The sequence below is a fragment of the Palaemon carinicauda genome, chromosome 17, assembly GCF_036898095.1.
Source record: "Palaemon carinicauda isolate YSFRI2023 chromosome 17, ASM3689809v2, whole genome shotgun sequence".
Taxonomy (NCBI): domain Eukaryota; kingdom Metazoa; phylum Arthropoda; class Malacostraca; order Decapoda; family Palaemonidae; genus Palaemon; species Palaemon carinicauda.
Genome location: NC_090741.1, coordinates 56,452,030 through 56,470,805, shown reverse-complemented (window position 1 = coordinate 56,470,805; position 18,776 = coordinate 56,452,030). Strand labels below are relative to the sequence as shown.

The 18,776-nt window shown below is 33.3% G+C and overlaps 1 protein-coding gene across 1 annotated transcript in view; it reads right to left on the bottom strand.

Moving 5' to 3' along the window:
* Positions 1–10,441: 10,441 nt before the first annotated feature.
* LOC137656769 (RYamide receptor-like) overlaps positions 10,442–18,776 on the bottom strand; it is a 43,629-nt gene continuing 35,294 nt past the window's right edge. Inside the window, exons 7-8 of the mRNA XM_068391033.1 lie at positions 14,165–14,270; positions 10,442–11,081 (exon numbers count right to left, since the gene is read on the bottom strand). Coding sequence (XP_068247134.1) covers positions 10,773–11,081; positions 14,165–14,270 — 415 coding nt within the window. The 3' untranslated portion in view covers positions 10,442–10,772. The remainder of the gene's footprint in view (positions 11,082–14,164; positions 14,271–18,776) is intronic.

The following is an 18,776-nucleotide window of genomic DNA, read 5'->3' as shown; positions in this document are numbered from 1 at the left end:
AAAAGGATTCATAATACGCTCACCAGAAACCTCTCTCTCCATTGTCCTCTTACCACGAGAGGTGGAATCTTCTACACTTCATAACGCCAAAGAGTGTATTGTTTGTCCAGAGATTCTTCGAGGCCCATTGTGAGGCACAATAGTACTGAAGGGTTTATAGGGAGATCTTAAATGATCAGCCACAAAAGAGCACAGGTGAAGTGCTAGTATGGGACATTATTTATCTCTCTCTCTCTCTCTCTCTCTCTCTCTCTCTCTCTCTCTCTCTCTCTCTCTCTCTCTCTCTCTCTCTCTAGTGCATATGTAAATTCATATATATATATATATATATATATATATATATATATATATATATATACTGTACATATATATATATATATATATATATATAATATATATATATATATATATATATATACTGTACATATATATAAATGTATATATATACAAATATATGTATATATACATATATATATATATACATATATATATATATATATATATATATATATATATACTGTACATATATATAAATATGTATATATATATATATATATATATATATACATACACACATATACTGGTATATCATTATTAGTCGTTACTAGTCCATTGCAGGACAAAGCCCTCAGACATGTCCTTTCACTTGCGTCTGTTTATGGTCTTTCTATACCAGTCCACACCCGCAAACTTTCTTGGCTCGTCAATCCATCGTCATCTCTTCCTTCTTCCCATGCTTATTTTGCAATCTCTATGGAACCATTCTGTTATTCTTAATGTCAATCTATTATCTTCCATTCTCATTACATGTCCTGACCATGTCCATTTCTTTTTCTATACAAGTTGGTTAAATATCCTCTACTTTAGGTTGGTCTCGTATCTATATTGCTCTTTTTCTGTCTCTTAGTGTTATTCCCATCATTATTTTTTCCATAGCTCTTTGAGTTGTAAGTAGCTTATGTCCTAAGCCTGAGTGGAGATACCTTAACGTGGTGAAAGGGTATCGTTATGATCAGCAGAGCTGTACTAGTCAGGAACGCCTATTCTATATTTCATAGGAATCTGATTTCCGTTCTAGTTTCATCTGAAGGGATACTCATCAGAACGTCAGCCTGGAAAGGCCTATGGTGCGCTACCACAGCAGTAACCAACCCCGTAAACAGCTTAAACTAACGGGCCGAGGCGCGGCTCGATCTGTTGTTCATACGAATGCAAAGCTAAAACGTTATTACTGTGACAGGCCGAGAGTGACCCCGCTCCTCCCGGGCCCCTCCCCCCCCCCCCCCCGATTCTGGTCATTTCCCAAAGGGCTTCGCTCGCCCTCAGGGAAATGACCAGTATAACTCTCCTTTATATACAAAAGCTCAAGGCAACAGGAAATTTCCTGTTCAAAATCAACACTGTTACCGATGAGAAAAACAGACATGTTTTTTCAGGTTCTTTTTAGTGCGAGGGGAGAGCGAAGATACAAGCACAAAACTAACAATGTACGATCGTGTGACACACGGTTGGTACATTACTGTACTAACACTGAAAGTTTCCATAATGCGATGCCTTTTAAAGGCTTAATGGTTTAAAAGCCCCTCATGAATGGCAGAGGCAATGGACAGTGACAATGCCCTGCCTAGCAATACAATGCCCTAGACACTGATCATATAGACTATACATATGACCAGCAACCAAGCCCCCTCTCCACCCAAGATAGGACCAGGGAGAGCTAGGTAATGGCTGCTGATGACTCAGCAGGTAGACCTATAGGCTTCCCCAAATCCCTTCCTTAGCTCACAAGGATGGTGAGGTTGCAGCTACCAAAAGAACTATCAAGTTCGAGCTGGAATGGAAATCCATAATAATTTGGATTAATAAATTAGGACAGGGGAAACTTTCATTAGTCTCTCTCTCTCTCTCTCTCTCTCTCTCTCTCTCTCTCTCTCTCTCTCTCTCTCTCTCCTAAGGAAACTAACCGTCATCCACAAAGCAAAGACCAGTTATAAAAACAACTCTCAACATAGTATATTATATGAGCGTGCGCGCGCGCATGTGTTTATGCGCCTGGAAACGTTAGAATATATATATATATATATATATATATATATATATATATATATATATATATATATATATATAGAGAGAGAGAGAGAGAGAGAGAGAGAGAGAGAGAGAGAGAGAGAGAGAGAGAGAGAGAGAGAGAGAGAGAGAATTTCAATTTATCATTCTATGGAAATGAATCCAAAGGTGGTAATCAAACATCTTTTTTTTTTTAAACAAAGATTAAATATAAAAACAAATCGACCATTTTCTACAGGCAAAAAAAAATAAATAAAAAGGCAAAATAAACATGAAATTTAGCTTAATATCGCTTGCAAAATCAAATGTTGCTTGAAAGTGAGCAAGCAAGTCTAGACTAGTCATGAATCGGTGTGTAGGCCTATGTGCAAGCAAATTAAAGATGACCTTACGCCAGCAAGGAATTTCGTTCCGGGTGGAGTCAGATCACATTAATATCGTTACAATAAAAACTACGTTTTGTGCATTTTGTAATATCTATTGCAATGAAGCGATGTTAATCTACTCAAACGTTCCTTGGATCATGGCCAATCATCCCTCCAAATTTCATGAGATTCGGTCTAATAGTTTTTTGAGTTATGTGAATCACAAACAAAAATAAATAAAAAGTTAAATACACGCCTATCAAAAAATAACCTTCGCAACAACGTTGGCGAAGTTATAAAACGTACAACTTATGTAAGCACGTAATTTTTGAGTCTATAATCAATCCTCAAAAATAGTTACCTGTTGTATTGTAAGACTTCTGTAAGCGCTAGCCAGCTAGCCACAAGACTCGCCACTCAATGTTCAATAAAACTATTTTTACCATATCTGGATAGTCAATGATTTTAATACCCTAAAATCATATATCCTATCAAATAAATAAATAATATTTACGATTCGTAAAACTGTACAAGAAATAAACAAACTAACACTGGAAAAAGTCGATTTCTAATTTCTACATAACACTCACCGACTCCCATTTCTGCTATCTGGTCTCGTCCGACATCGTATGGTGGTCAACTCGCGGAGCTGTAAATGGCGAATTTAGGCTATCTTGTCTGCATTGATTTATATCTAGGCTTTTAAACATGGTATAGATTGTCTATAGTCTAGAGAATGACTGAACATTGCTAATAATCATGCAGTCTTTACGTCTTTTTACGAATCTTCACCTGGTCCATCTTGAACCATCTCGATACCACGAAGTAGCGAAGGTTTAAGCCGCGTAGTAGCGTAGGTTTAAGATAATCCTTCTCTGTTGATTATAACATCCACACTCACGTGCACGCAAAACGCACTAAAACGCAATTAGAACTGGCGAGATTTGAGCCTATTGATTAGCTAGATTTCTTGTTTTAACGAGGGATACCAGCCATAACACTTCACAAGGAGTCAAGATTTTAAAACTGAAGTAAACAAAACAGCAGACGACGAACGCTGCTATCGCCACCTGTTGCCAAATCACGTAACTAAAGCGGGAAATTCAACCTATGGTTAATAGAAAATGGGACACCATTATGTACTAAAAAAGAAATGTGTATCAGTTCATGGAGGAAAACAAAAGAAAGAGAGAAAATGTTTTATATAAAGAATCATGAATTTTGTGATAAAAGCGAATTGACTATTACTTGCACACACACACACACACACACACACACACACACACACACACACACACACATTTAAAGAATGTCTAACATCAATATAAGAATAAGAGAAATATCTCAATAAAAACTGGATTTTGCGGGATGACAAATGAGTAAGCAAAGATCTGAGTGTGCGTGCGTATATGTGAATGCCAGTATGCGGACATACGTACATACACACACACGCACATCTCTCTCTCTCTCTCTCTCTCTCTCTCTCTCTCTCTACATCCATCCCAATAGGTCAAAAAATGTCCCGAAATAGCTGGGCTCACATACCAGGGCTTCTCTCACTCTCTCTCTCCAATTAAACGACACTGGGCACCAGGTAATTAAGGTCGTGAAGATATCTCGAGCCAAGGTGAAGAAAGTGAGGGGGGGGGGGATTCTTTAGATACCGAGCACCGGGGGGGGGGGTTGTGTTGTTAGTTCTGGGGAGGGGGGGGGAGGGTAGTTTCATCTTACGGCTGATCTACGTTGCTTAGCCAAACATGTGATTTATGGAGGCTGGTGATTTCTAGCTTTATGAACACGTCCCTGTATTATTATTATTATTATTATTATTATTTCTTGCTAAGCTACAACCCTAATTGGAAAAGCAGAATGCTATAAGCTCAGGGGCCCCAACAGGGAAAATAGCCCAGTGAGGAAAGGAAACAAGGAAATGAAATGTTCCAAGAAGAGTAACATCATTAAAATAAATATTTCCCATATAAACTATATAAACTTTAACAAAACCAGAGGAAGAGAAATTAGGTAGAATAGTATGCCCGAGTGTACCCTCAAGCAAGAGAACTCTAACCCAAGACAATGGAAGACCATGGTACAGAGGCTATGGCACTACCCAAGACTAGAGAACAATGATTTGAATTTGGAGTGTTCTTCTCCTAGAAGAGCTGCTTACCATAGCTAAAGAGTCTCTTCTAAACTGAATTAATATTTATTTATTTATTTATAAGAAATAATGTAGCCGTCAATGACCTTAGATGTCAGGTTGCCAGATAACTTATAATCAATCAATTAATTACAAAAAAAAAAAAAAAAAAAAAAAAAAAAAAAAAATTCTCCCTTCAAAATCCATTTTATAGTTTTTTTTTTTTTTTTTTTGCTATTAATTTCACTGTAGATACTACTCATCATTGTGATTGTGGTGGTCTATTGGAAACGTCCCTGCCTACCGATCTGTAAGACTAGCGTTCGAATATTCTCAAGCTCGACCGTTTCTTCTAATATTTCCAAGTTCCTGTAACCTCACCATCCTTTTGAGCTAAGGATGTGGCGTTTGGGGGAGCCTATAGTTCTACCTGCTATTTCATCAGCAGCCATTGCCTGGGTCTCCCTGGTTCTAGCTTGGGTGGAGATGGGGTTTGTTGATCATATGTATATATGGTAAGTTTATAGGGTATTGTCACTGTTCCTTGCCTTTGCCATTCACGAGTGGCATTTAAAACCTTTATAATTCGTTTTACTCTAATTATTACAATGTAGATCTCTCAAACTTTATTAGGTATTATTAATATATTTCGTAAAGTTTCATAAATTAAAGTTTTTTTCTTCCCAAATTAATTAATAAGACCAGTAATGATATGTATTCGCTTTTTATGTCTTACCTTATGTATGCGAGCGTAGGCCAATATATTTTATCATATGGATAAGATGTATATTTCAAATATTATTGGTGATTCTTGTTTTTTATATATATGTATATATATATATATATACATATATGAATATATATATTTATATATATATATATATATATATATGTATATAAAGTATATACTATATATATATATATATATATATATATATATATATATATACAAACATATATATGTATATGTATATATATATATATATATATATATATATATATATATATATATATATATACTGTATATATATATATATATATATATATATATATATATATACAGTATATATATATATACAAACATAAACATATATATGTATATGTATATATATATATATATATATATATGCAAACATATATATGTATATATATATATATATATATATATATATATATATATACAGTATATATATATTTATGTATATATACAGTATATATATATACATATATATATATATATATATATATATATATATACTGTATATATACATAAATGTATATATACTGTATATATATATATATATATATATATATATATATATATATATATATATATATATATATATACAAACATATATATGTATATATATATATATATATATATATATATATATATATACAGTATATATACATTTATGTATATATACAGTATATATATATATACACATATATATATATATATATATATATATACTGTATATATACATAAATGTATATATACTGTATATATATATATATATATATATATATATATATATATATATATATATATATATATATATCAAGGGAAGATTCTGATCTTAAAAGTTTTACGTGATATGATATCCAATAGTCATCTAATACTCATAATTCGAGCACACTTAAAAGTTCGATCACACACTAAAGTTTGAGCACACGCTAAAGTTTAAGCACACAATAGGGTTAAAAAACACACTGAAGTTTGACCACACTAAAAATTTCGAACACACTATAAAGTTAGAGAAGATTAAAGTTCGAGAAAACTCCCAAATTCGACCATACCCTAAAGTTCGAGCACACAAAGTTGTAGCAAACCAAAATTCGAGCACACACATAAAGTTCGAGCACACTCCAGAGTTCAAAATCACGATAAAATTAGAACACACCATAAAGCTTGAGAAGAGCAAAGTTCAAGCAAACTCCCAAATCCGAACACACACTAAAGTTCGAGCACACAAAAAAGTTCGAGCACACTCCAAATTTTGAATACACACTAAAGTTCGAGCACACACTTAAGTTCGAGTACACAGTAAAGTTTGAACACGCTAAAGTTCAAACACACACTAAAGTTCGAGCATAACATAAAGTTCGAGCACATAATAAAGGTCGAGCACACTCCAAATTTTAAGTCCGCACTAAAGTTCGAGAACACACTCAAGTTCGAGTACACAGTAAAGTTTAAACACGCTAAAGTTGTAACACACACTAAAGTTCGAGCACACACTTAAGTTCGAGCATAACATAAAGTCCGAGCACATAATAAAGTTCAAGCACACTCCAAATTTTGAATCCACACTAAAGTTCAAGCACATAATAAAGTTCAAGCACACTTCAAATCTTGAATCCACACTAAAGTTCAAGCACATAATAATGTTCAAGCACACTCCAAATTTTGAATCCACACTAAAGTTCAAGCACATAATAAAGTTCGAGCACACTCCAAATTTTGAATCCACACTAAAGTTCAAGCACATAATAAAGTTCAAGCACACTCCAAATTTTGAATCCACACTAAAGTTCAAGCACATAATAAAGTTCGAGCACACTCCAAATTTTGAATCCACACTAAAGTTCGAGCACATAATAAAGTTCAAGCACACTCCAAATCTTGAATCCACGCTAAAGTTCAAGCACATAATAAAGTTCAAGCACACTCCAAATATCGAATCCACACTAAAGTTCGAGCACACTCTAAAGTCCCACAATCAGTCTGACAAATGAATGTAAGAAGAGACACAAAGTCAAGTTACATATCTATGCTATTCATAATCGACCTTTATAACTTTAAACTTACCTGTTTCAATGAGACATCCTGGAAGGCCTTTTAACACATTCCAGTGACAGTCATATCTGGAAATGTCTATTCAAGACTTTGGCAAGTGATGAATATATATATATATATATATATATATATATATATATATATATATATATATATATATACATATATATATATATATACATATATATATATATGTATATATATATATATATATATATATATATACTGTGTATATATATATATATATATATATATATATATATATATATATATATATATATTGAACCAAATGGAGAAGAATTGTTAAAAAGCATTCAGGTTTTTTCTGAAATTTTTAAAAATATAATGTGACCTTTAATTGGTAGTTAGCACTGTGCTCATTATTCAGTCTGATGCAAATATTCATAACTTCATAATTATATAGGACTGAAAATGAATATGAGTAAAACTAAGATAATGTTCAATGAAAATACAGACAAAACAAAAGAACCCCTAGAGATATTTAGTGAAATCATTTTAATAATTTTAAAAATAATAGTATTTTAATCATTTTAATAATAGTAACAATAATTTCAATAATTTTAATAATAATTTTAATTAATTACATTTGATGTGACAAGCGTTTGTTGGCTATATAATTTAGCGTTATAAATCATTATATATTGTCTGTAGCCTTATGAAAGACTTCTTTCATAGATGTAATATTCTGCAATAGTGACAATTTCTAAGCTAGATTTTATGAAATACACTCAGCAAATACTATTACAAAATCACTGAAATACAAGAATTATGCATTCTACTGTATTACATTGCATTATACATTCCTAATTGACATTTTTTTTTTCAAGTTTATCCAGAAAGAGGATTTATAAAACGAAACAATCTCTTCGAAAAAATATACATGTATATAAAAAAATGTATATTTCAAAAAAGGAAAAATAAAGAAACAAACACTGAAGATGAATTTATTCCACATACACTACTGTATAATTACATACATCACATGAATGGAAAACACAGATATGCAGTATATCACTGATCTCAGAGTCTATCATTAAATGATTGTATTTTACGGTGTTACACTCCTTACTGCGCGGCGAGTTACCAAGCAGCGTAGGGAGTTATAGCAGATGTGGTGGGCCGGAGACCCAAAGTAACCCGCCGCGCAGTAAGGTATGACAGGGTGAACTCCCTCAATGAAAGATGTGTCAGGAATACATGTATCCAACTGTACATGTATTTGAAAGTCAAGGGGTCAAATTGAGATGGTAAAATTGTATTTCCATTTATATAGAACATGACTGAGATGTTAAAATTGTATTTTCTTTTATATATATAACGACAAGAGAGCCAGCGACATTTTCGTAATGTTTTCAAAACTGGTTTTCGTGTCTTATAAACAACTTTTGGCGCTTTAGTTTGTCGTTTTGTATTTTCGTAACATTATAAACACTTGTTTTTCAAAGGAAACTTAATTATGGCACTACAGGGTAGATTTCAAAACCACATTGATACAGTTCACGAAACATCCATGAATGTGTAAAGTTGAATACGTTTCATTTTATTATTTCTATATTTCTTTATTTTTAAATCAATCCCTGCCTAGCAATCCATTGCACAGGGGTTCAAGACCCATTCAAGCTAGATTTTTTTACTAGTAAATTGCTCTAGGGAATGTTTCTACAAGTCTCTGCCCGGCAATCTATTGCACTAGAGTTCGAGATCAATTCCAGCTTGTTTCTAGTAGTGTCTGTAACCACACCATCCTTGGGGGAGCCTGTAGATCTATCTGCCGAGTCATCAGCAGCCATTGTCTGGCCCTCCCTGGTCCTAGGTGGATGGAGAATGTGTTTTCTTTATTATTAATAAAGACCATAAAATCTAACGGGTGGTTTATCATGAACTGTCAGACTGGTTTTTAACAATCGTAAATTCATTATTTTCACTGTTCATTTTCAATTTGTATGTCACTTGGCGTTAATTTCAACACGTAATTATGTATTGGTAACATAAAGTAACATATAATTCTCATTGATATTATTGTGGTAACTCAGGATACTACTCTTAACATATATATATATATATATATATATATATATATATATATATATACATATATATATATATATATATATATATATATATATATATACAAACATATATATATGTATATATGTATGTGTATATATATATATATATATATATATATATATATATATATATATATACATATATATATAAAATACATACATATTTATACTGTATATATATATATATATATATATATATATATATATATATATATATTTACATACATACATACATACATACATACATAACATTTTCAGTACATCTACACTTTGAGCTTCCAACATCCACTTACATAAATACATGTGTATATGTACGAAATTTACCTTAATTTGTACCGTATATCCACACTTATCACAACATTTATGACTGGTCAATGAGCAGAGATAATTTCACATCTTGAACATCTAACATTTCAAAGATGTTTTTTTCTTAATATAGTCTTTTTAAAAGCCATAGATAAAATTTTTTAATTTTATTTTTTTTTTATAATTCTCGTGATGAAAATAGAAAAAAAGGTAAGGATTATTTTTCAATTTTTTTTCTGAATCTCGTGATGAAAATAGAAAAAAAGGTAAGGATTATTTTTCAATTTCTTTTTTTCTAAATCTCGTGATGAAAATAGAAAAAAAATATCGTTCAGTTTTTCTAAATCCTCGAGGTGAAAATAATAAAAAAAAAAATCCGGTGTTTTTAAATCCTCGAGATGAAAATAAAAAGACAAAAATTATCCTTCCGGTTTTTTTAAATCTCGTGATGAAAATAAAAAAGCCAAAGTTTATCCTTCCATTTTTTAAAATCCCCGTGATAAAAATAGAAAAAACCAAATTTTATCCTTCCATTTTTTTTAAATTGTCGAGATGAAAATAAAAAAATAAAAATTTATCCTTCCGGTTTTTTTAAATCCTCGTGATGAAAATAAAAAAAAGCCAAAGTTTATGCTTCTAGTTTTTTTTAAATCCTCGTGATGAAAATAAAAAGTAAAAATTTATCCTTCCAGTTTTTAAAATTCTCGTAATGAAAATAGAAAAGTCAAAAATTATCCTTCCATTTTTTTTTTAATTCTCGCAATGAAAATAAATAATGCCAAAAATTATCCTTCCAATTTTCTAAATTTTCGTGATGAAAATATAAAAAGTAAAAAATTATCCCTCCAGTTTTTGTCATGAAAATAAAAAATGCCAAAGATCATCCTTCAGTTTTTTATAATTCTCGCAATGAAAATAGATAAAAATAAAGAAATGAAAGGAAATAAATCTTTAGGCTTCGCAATTTAAAGAATATATCGAACGTTTAAGAAATCGATTTGGATTCAGAGAACTTCCTCGCTAGTTCCATTGCTAAGAGTCTCCTTCACATCCGTCTGATCGAAGGTATCCTCTCTTCGCCCGAAATTCCTGTGACACCTCTTCTTCTTCGGCCTGCAGCACCTGCAGGGAGTGCCCCCGTCGCTGCTGAAGGAGGAAGTCGAGACAAAACGACTCAATCTACTCCCATTCTGACGGGGGAGACTTCGGGAGTCGAATATCCCGCTCTCGCTGGCTTCGTGAGGAGGAGCGTCAGGGAATATGGATGGCGATCCAAACTGGTCCTCGGAGCGGCACATGCCTCGGGTGATCCGCTGGAGATATAATGGAGACGAGGAATTAGTTACCTCCGCAAGCGGAGTTGGAAGGAGGTTATGTTTTACTCCCAGTTTGTGTGTGTTTGTTAGTGAACACCTTCCTGGCCACAATTTCAATCGTAGAATAATGAAACTTGCAGGGATTAACTATCACGTGAAAAGCTGGAAATTATTAAATTTTGAAAGGTCAAGATCTAAGGTCAGGGTCAAAGGTCAAGGTCACGGTCAAGCATAATATCCAATTCAAGTAATCAGCCAAAAGTTTGGATATCGTTATCACAGAGACTTCAAACTTGGTTCATATTTGAGTGTATGAAAATCCACGCTAATTCATACATGTTAAGGTCGAAGGTCAAGGTCGAGTCCATGGTCAAATTCTAGTCATCAACCATACAGCTACAATTTTAATTGTAAAGTAATGAAACTTTCAGGGATTTTAACCTGTTATATAAAGAGCTGGAAATGATTAAATTTTGAAAGGTCAAAGGTCAAGGTCAGAGTCAAGCAAAATGTCCAATTCACGTAATCAGCTATAAGTTTGGACATCCTTGTCAAAAAGACTTCAAATTTGGTTCATATTTGAGTACATGAAAATCCACACCAATTAATACATGTTAAGGTCAAAAGTCAAGGTCGAGCGAAAGGTCGAGAAATAAGCTGTCGCGGCGGAGGTCTGCGCTCTACTGAGTGTCCTTCTATTAAATAATGTTTTGATAAGTCACTGAAGAAATGGTAGATGATTTATCTGGGATGAAGGACTTGTAGAACGTTAAATAGGATATTGAGAAATTAGACGGTGAAATAATGACAATAAAATATGAATAAATCATTAAAAAGAGGTAAAGCATCTGCAGTAAGAATTAAACAATAGAAAATTATGATTAATACAAATATGAATGAAGGTAATTACAATGATATCGTTTATGAGTAATAGATTATTATTATTATTATTATTATTATTATTATTACTTGCTAAGCTACAACCTGAGTTTGAAAAGCAGGATGCTGTAATAGATGATTATTATTATTATTATTATTATTATTATTATTATTATTATTATTATTACTTGCTAAGCTACAACCCTAGTTGGAAAAGCAGGATACTATAAGCCCAGGGGCCCCAACAGGGAAAATAGCCCAGTGAGGAAAGGAAACAAGGAAAAATAAAATATGTTAAGAAGAGTAACAACATTAAAATAAATATTTCCTATATAAACTATAAAAACTTTAACAAAACAAGAAGAAAAGAAATCAGATAGAAAAATGTACCCTCAAGCAAGAGAACTCTAACTCAGGACAGTGGAAGACCATGGTACAGAGGCTATGGCACTACCCAAGACTAGAGAACAATGGTTTAATTTTGGAGTGTCTTTCTCCTAGAAGAGTTGCTTACCATAGCTAAAGAGTCTCAAGACACAGGGATAAAATATATCTAAAAGAAATAATAAAATATGTACGTCAGAGACCCTTTGCGTAGGAGGAGATGATGATGATGATGATGTTGTTGAAAATATATTCATCAAATGTGTCAAGACATTATCATGGACGGTTGTAATTAATATAAAAAGGCCTCTAATTATTTATCTAAATGCTGATAATTATAATAATCAATCAAAATATTAATCAAACATTTTAGATTTATTATAAGCCCAGCTACAATCCTAATTTTAAAAGCAGGGTCCTATAAGCCCAAAGGCTTCAACAGGTAAAGCAGCTTATTATTATTATTATTATTATTATTATTATTATTATTATTATTATTATTATCATTAACTAAGCTACAACCCTAGTTGAAAAGCAAAAAGCTATAAACTTAAGGGCTCCAACAGGGAAAAATAGCCCAGTGTGGAAAGGAAACGCAGAAATGACCAATAAACTATATATGAGAAGTGATAAAGTATTAAGTAATAAAGTATTAAGTAATAAGGTATCAAGTATTAAGTAATTAAGTATTTAGTATGCTAAATACATTATCAACGTTAAAGTAGATAAGTTATATGTAAAAACTATGAAACGATATTTAAGTAAACCTGGTCAAGAGAAGAGCATTCGAAATTGTAATGACAATTTTGGTGTGATATTAAGAATATATATCACTCAGTTAGCAGTGAAGTTTTGGGATATAAAGTTGCAAGGAGAAAGCTATGGATATCAATGATACTATAAAAAGGAGACAAGGACAGAAAATGAAAAAAAAAAAAAAGATTTCACTTCATATAAAATTCTGATAACAATATATATATATATATGTATGTATACATACATATATATATATATATATATGCATATATATATACATATATATATATATATATATATATATATACATATATATATATATATACATATATATATATATACTGTATATATATATATATATATATATATATATATATATATATATATATACATATATATATATTAATTATGGAAAAAAAATTCCTTCATGTATGTAAAATTATGAGAACAAAAATGAATATATTTCTTTATTATGGAAAGAAATTCCCTGCCTCTAAACTTCTGAGAAAAAAATTATACATAATTTCTACTTATTGGAAAAAAGTTTTTCATTTAACTATATAAATTTCTGAGAACAAACAAAATATACATATTATTTTCAATTATGGAACAAGTTTTTCATTTAACTATCTAAAATAATGAGAAAAAAAAATTTATATTCTTTTATTTTGGAATCTTTTTTTTTTTACTTTAACCATCTAAAATTATGAGGAAAAATATATACATATTTTTTTTCTATTACGGAAAAAGTTTTTAATTTAACTAAAGTTAAGAGAACAAAAATGTGAATAATTTTTTTCTAATTATGGAAAAAAAGTTTTTCCTTTAACTATCTTAAATTTTAAGAAAAAATAGAAAAAAAATATATGTTTTTCATTCACCTTTCTAAAATTGTAGGACGTATTCTTTGGAAGATAATAAAAAAATGTATATTTTCCATTCACGAATCTAAAATTCAAGGACGTATGCTTTGGAAGAAAATGACCCAAATGATACTTAGCAACAGATGCCAGGAACACAGTTACCCAAAATGGGATCCTCTTAGAAGCAGGCTTACTAACCCTGGAATGCAGATCTGTGAAAGCGATGCTCCTAATGTCATTTGCTGATGCCGACATGAGCATACGACCACTCTGGGAGGTCACTGAGCATTGCTGGGGGTATCTGCTGAAAAGAGAAAACGAAAAGATTACCAAATAATTCTTCTTCACCCAAGGGGTTAACTACTGCACTGTAATTGTTCAGTGGCTACTTTCTTCTTGGTAAGGGTAGAAGAGACTCTTTAGCTATGGTAAGCAGCTCTTCTAGGAGAAGGACACTCCAAAATCAAACCATTGTTCTCTAGTCTTATGTAGTGCCATAGCTTCTAGGCCATGGTCTTCCACTGTCTTTGGTTAGAGTTCTCCTATTTTTTTTTTTTTTTTATGTATTGACCACTCTGGGAAGTCACTGAGCATTGCTGGGGGTATCTGCTGAAAATAAAAAATGAAAAATGTACATATATTAAATACCAAACCATTGTTCTCTATTCTTGGGTAGTGCCATAGCCTCTACACCATGGTCTTCCACTGTCTTGGGTTAGAGTTCTCTTATTTTTCTATGTATTGACCACTCTGAGAAGTCACTAAGCATTGCTGAAGAGAGAAAATGAAAAGTGTACATATATAAGATACTAAATCGTTGTTCTCTATTCTTGGGTAGTGCCATAGCTTCTAGGCCTTGGTCTTCCCCTGTCTTTGGTTAGAGTTCTCCTATTTTTTTATGTATTGACAACTCTGGGAAGTAACTAAGTATTGCAGAGGGTATCTGCTGAAAAGAGAAAATGATAAGTGTACATATATAAGATACTAAATCATTGTTCTCTAGTCTTGGGTAGTGCCATAGCCTCTACACCATGGTCTTCCACTGTCTTGGGTTCGAGTTCTCCTATTTTTTATGTATTGATTACTCTGGAAAGTAACTGAGCATTGCTGAGGATATCTGCAGAAAAGAGACATTGAAAAGTGTACATATGTTAGATACCAAACCATTGTTCCCTCGTCTTGGGTAGTGGCATAGCCTCTGTATACTTATAATTTGCATAAAAGAAAACGGTAAATTCCTGGCAACATTTAATCCAGGATTTTTACCGTTTTAAAAACGGATATATTGATGTAAAGGAGTGATATTACGGTCACCAACCAGTAAACGATAATAACAAAGTAAAGTAATATTACGGTCGCCTGTATTTTGCTGAAATACGGTTGATAACAGTATAGTTTTACAGATAATTTCCGATTAAAATTACGGTTTTTTTTTAACCGTGTACCAAACCATTGTTCTCTAGTCTTGGGTAGTGGGATAGCCTCTATACCATGGTCCTCCACTGTCTTAGTTTTGAGTTCTCTTATTTTTTAAGTATTTATAGTTTATATATGAAAGATCTATTTTAATGTTGCTACTGTTCTTAAAATAGTTTTTTAATTGTTCATCACTTGTAGTTTTATTTCCTTGTCTCCTTCCTCACTGGGCTATTTTTCCTTGTTGGAGCACTTAGAGAGCTTTTAGCATTCTACTTTTCTATCTAGGATTGTAGCTTAGCTGATAATAATAATAATACTATAACATAAGCATATTTGGAAAGACATGGGCAAACAATGTATATTTACTAGATGAAGAAAGCACTAAGAACTTAAATGTATGAACACCTGATATCATTAAAGTATTTTATGCTTTCAAGGTGAAGAATGATATGGAGAGAAAAGGTTTGGAGGAAGAGGATGGCTTTGATCGAAGAGCATAGGAGAGGGCCCATCAGGCAACCGAACACTTAATGCAGGGATAACGGTGGGAAAGAAGAATAAGATGGAGAGATAAGGTGAAGGATGATATGGAGAGAAGAGGTTTGGTGGAAGAGGATGCCTTTCATAGAAACCATTAGAGAGGAGGCATAAGGCAACCGACCTCTTAATGTAAGGATAACGGTGGGGAAGAGGAAGAATTAGATGGCGAGATAAGGTGAAAGATGATATGGAGAAAAGAGGTTTGGTGGAAGAGGATGCCTTTGATCGAAGAGCATAGGAGAGGGCGCATCAGGCAACCGACCCCTTAATGCAGGGATAACAGTAGGAAAGAAGAAGAATAAGATAGAGAGATAAGGTGAAGGATGATATGGAGAGGAGAGGTTTAGTGGAAGAGGATGCCTTTCATAGAAACCATTAGAGAGGAGGCATAAGGCAACCGACCCCTTAATGTAAGGATAACGGTGGGGAAGAGGAAGAATTAGATGGCGAGATAAGGTGAAGGATGATATGGAGAAAAGAGGTTTGGTGGAAGAGGATGCCTTTGATCGAAGAGCATAGGAGAGGGCGCATCAGGAAACCGACCCCTTAATGCAGGGATAACGGTGGGAAAGAAGAATAATAAGATGGAGAAATAAGGTGAAGGATGATATGGAGAGAAGACGTTTGGTGGAGGAGGATGCCTTTGATAGAAGGCATTGGAGAGGATGCATCAGGCAACCGACCTCTTAATGTAGGGATAACAGTAAGAAAGAAGAGGAATTAGATAGAGAAATAAGGTGAAGGAAGATATGGAAAAAAGAGGTTTGGTGGAAGAGGATGCCTTTGATAGATGGCGTTGGAGAGGGCGTATCAGGCAACCGACCCCTTAATGTAGGGATAACAGTAGAAAAGAAGAATAATAAGATGGAGAGATAAGGTGAAGGATGATATGGAGAGAAGAGGTTTGGTGGAAGAGGATGCCTTTGATAGATGGCGTTGGAGAGGGCGTATCAGGCAACCGACCCCTTAATGTAGGGATAACAGTAGAAAAGAAGAATAATAAGATGGAGAGATAAGGTGAAGGATGATATGGAGCAAAGAGGTTTGGTGGAAGAGGGTGCCTTTGATAGAAGGCGTTGGAGAGGACGCGTCAGGCAACCGACCCCTTAATGTAGGGATAATAGTGGTAATGTATAAGTCAGCTGCTCACTTTTAATAAGGTGTGACTTGGCCTGCTAAATGTACTTTTTATATGTTAATTATATGTATTAATACAAGGAATTCAGTAAGACCTGAGGCGTAAATAATCATCTGGGTGAAGTGGCTAATTAAACATTCCATCCATTTTTGAACGATCATAATTTCAATCAAAAGAGATTCTTGCTCGTCTGAAAGCCCTTGGCTGGTAAATATGCCTTTTTCAATTGTCATTATATAGATTTTTGAGTGCGTTTGAAATTACAAGTATAGATTTTATGTCAATTTTGGGGTAGTTTGTAGCGCTACGGCCAAGCGTCCTAATTTGCTTATTATCGCTCTGACTGTTATCTTGTATAGAATAAAAACGTTTGAAAATGGTCTACGGATCTTAAATATGTTGTGTAAGGGGGGGTCCGGGGGGGCGCAGCCCCCCTGGGTAAGGACACGGCTTTTAGCATAGGTCAGGTGGGTTTTTTAAGTTAGCTTCTCCCGTCGTACTCGTAGGTAAGGAAACTGTTGTGTAAGGGGGGGGGGGTGTCCGGGAGGGGGGGGGGTCCGGGGGGGGGGGGTCCGGGGGGGGGTCCGGGGGTGCGAAGCCCCCCTGGGTAAGGATACGGCTCTTAGCATAGGTTAGGTGGGTTTTTTAAGTTAGCTTCTCCCGCCAAAATCGTTTTTAGAACGACGGCCATAGTTCAGAATATTCCCGTTTTCTACGGGATCTGGCCGTCACCCTACAAAGGCTCCCAATTTTGTCAAGGACTTGCAATTTAGAATTGTGGTTGCAATTTGCTAAGTGTTTACAATTTAGACTAGGGTTTGCAATTTGTCAAACTCTTGCAATTTGTCCAATGCTTGCAATTTGTCGAGGGTTTGCAACCTGTCAGGAGTTTGAAATTTGTCAGGCGTTTCCAAATATGTCACGGATTTGCAATTTGTCAATATTTTGCATTTTGTCAAGGGTTTGCAATTGGTCAATGATTAGCAATTGGTCATAAATTTGCAATTTATCAATAATTTGCAGTTTGTCTGGGATTTGTAATTTGTCTGGGATTTGCAGTTTGTAAAGGGTTTGCAATTGGTCAGAAATTTACAATTTGCCAATGGTTTGCAATTGGTCAGAGCTTTGCAACTGGTCAGAATTTTGCTAATTATCAATAATTTGCAATTTGTCTGGGATTTGCAGTTTGTAAAGGGTTTGTATTTGGTCAGAAATTTACAATTTGTCAATGGTTTGCAATTGGTCAGAGCTTTGCAACTGGTCAGAATTTTGCTAATTATCAATAATTTGCAATTTGTCTGGGATTTGCAGTTTGTAAAGGGTTTGTATTTGGTCAGAAATTTACAATTTGTCAATGGTTTGCAATTGGTCAGGGCTTTGCAATTGGTCAGAATTTTGCTAATTATCAATAACTTGCAATTTGTCTGGGATTTGCAGTTTGTAAAGGGTGTGAAATTAGTAAGAAATTTGCATTTTGCCAAGAGTTTACCATTGGATAGAAATTTGCAATTTGTCTATATTTTTTTTTCGGGGATTTACAGTTTGTAAAGGTTTTGCAATTTATCAACGATTTGCAATATGTAAAGCATTTGCAAATTATCAATGGGTTGTAATTGGTCTATTACTTGCATTTTGTCAAGGATTTGAATTTTATCAAGACTGCAAATTGTCAAGGTTAAGGCAATTTATCAAGACTGCAATTTGTCCAGGTTA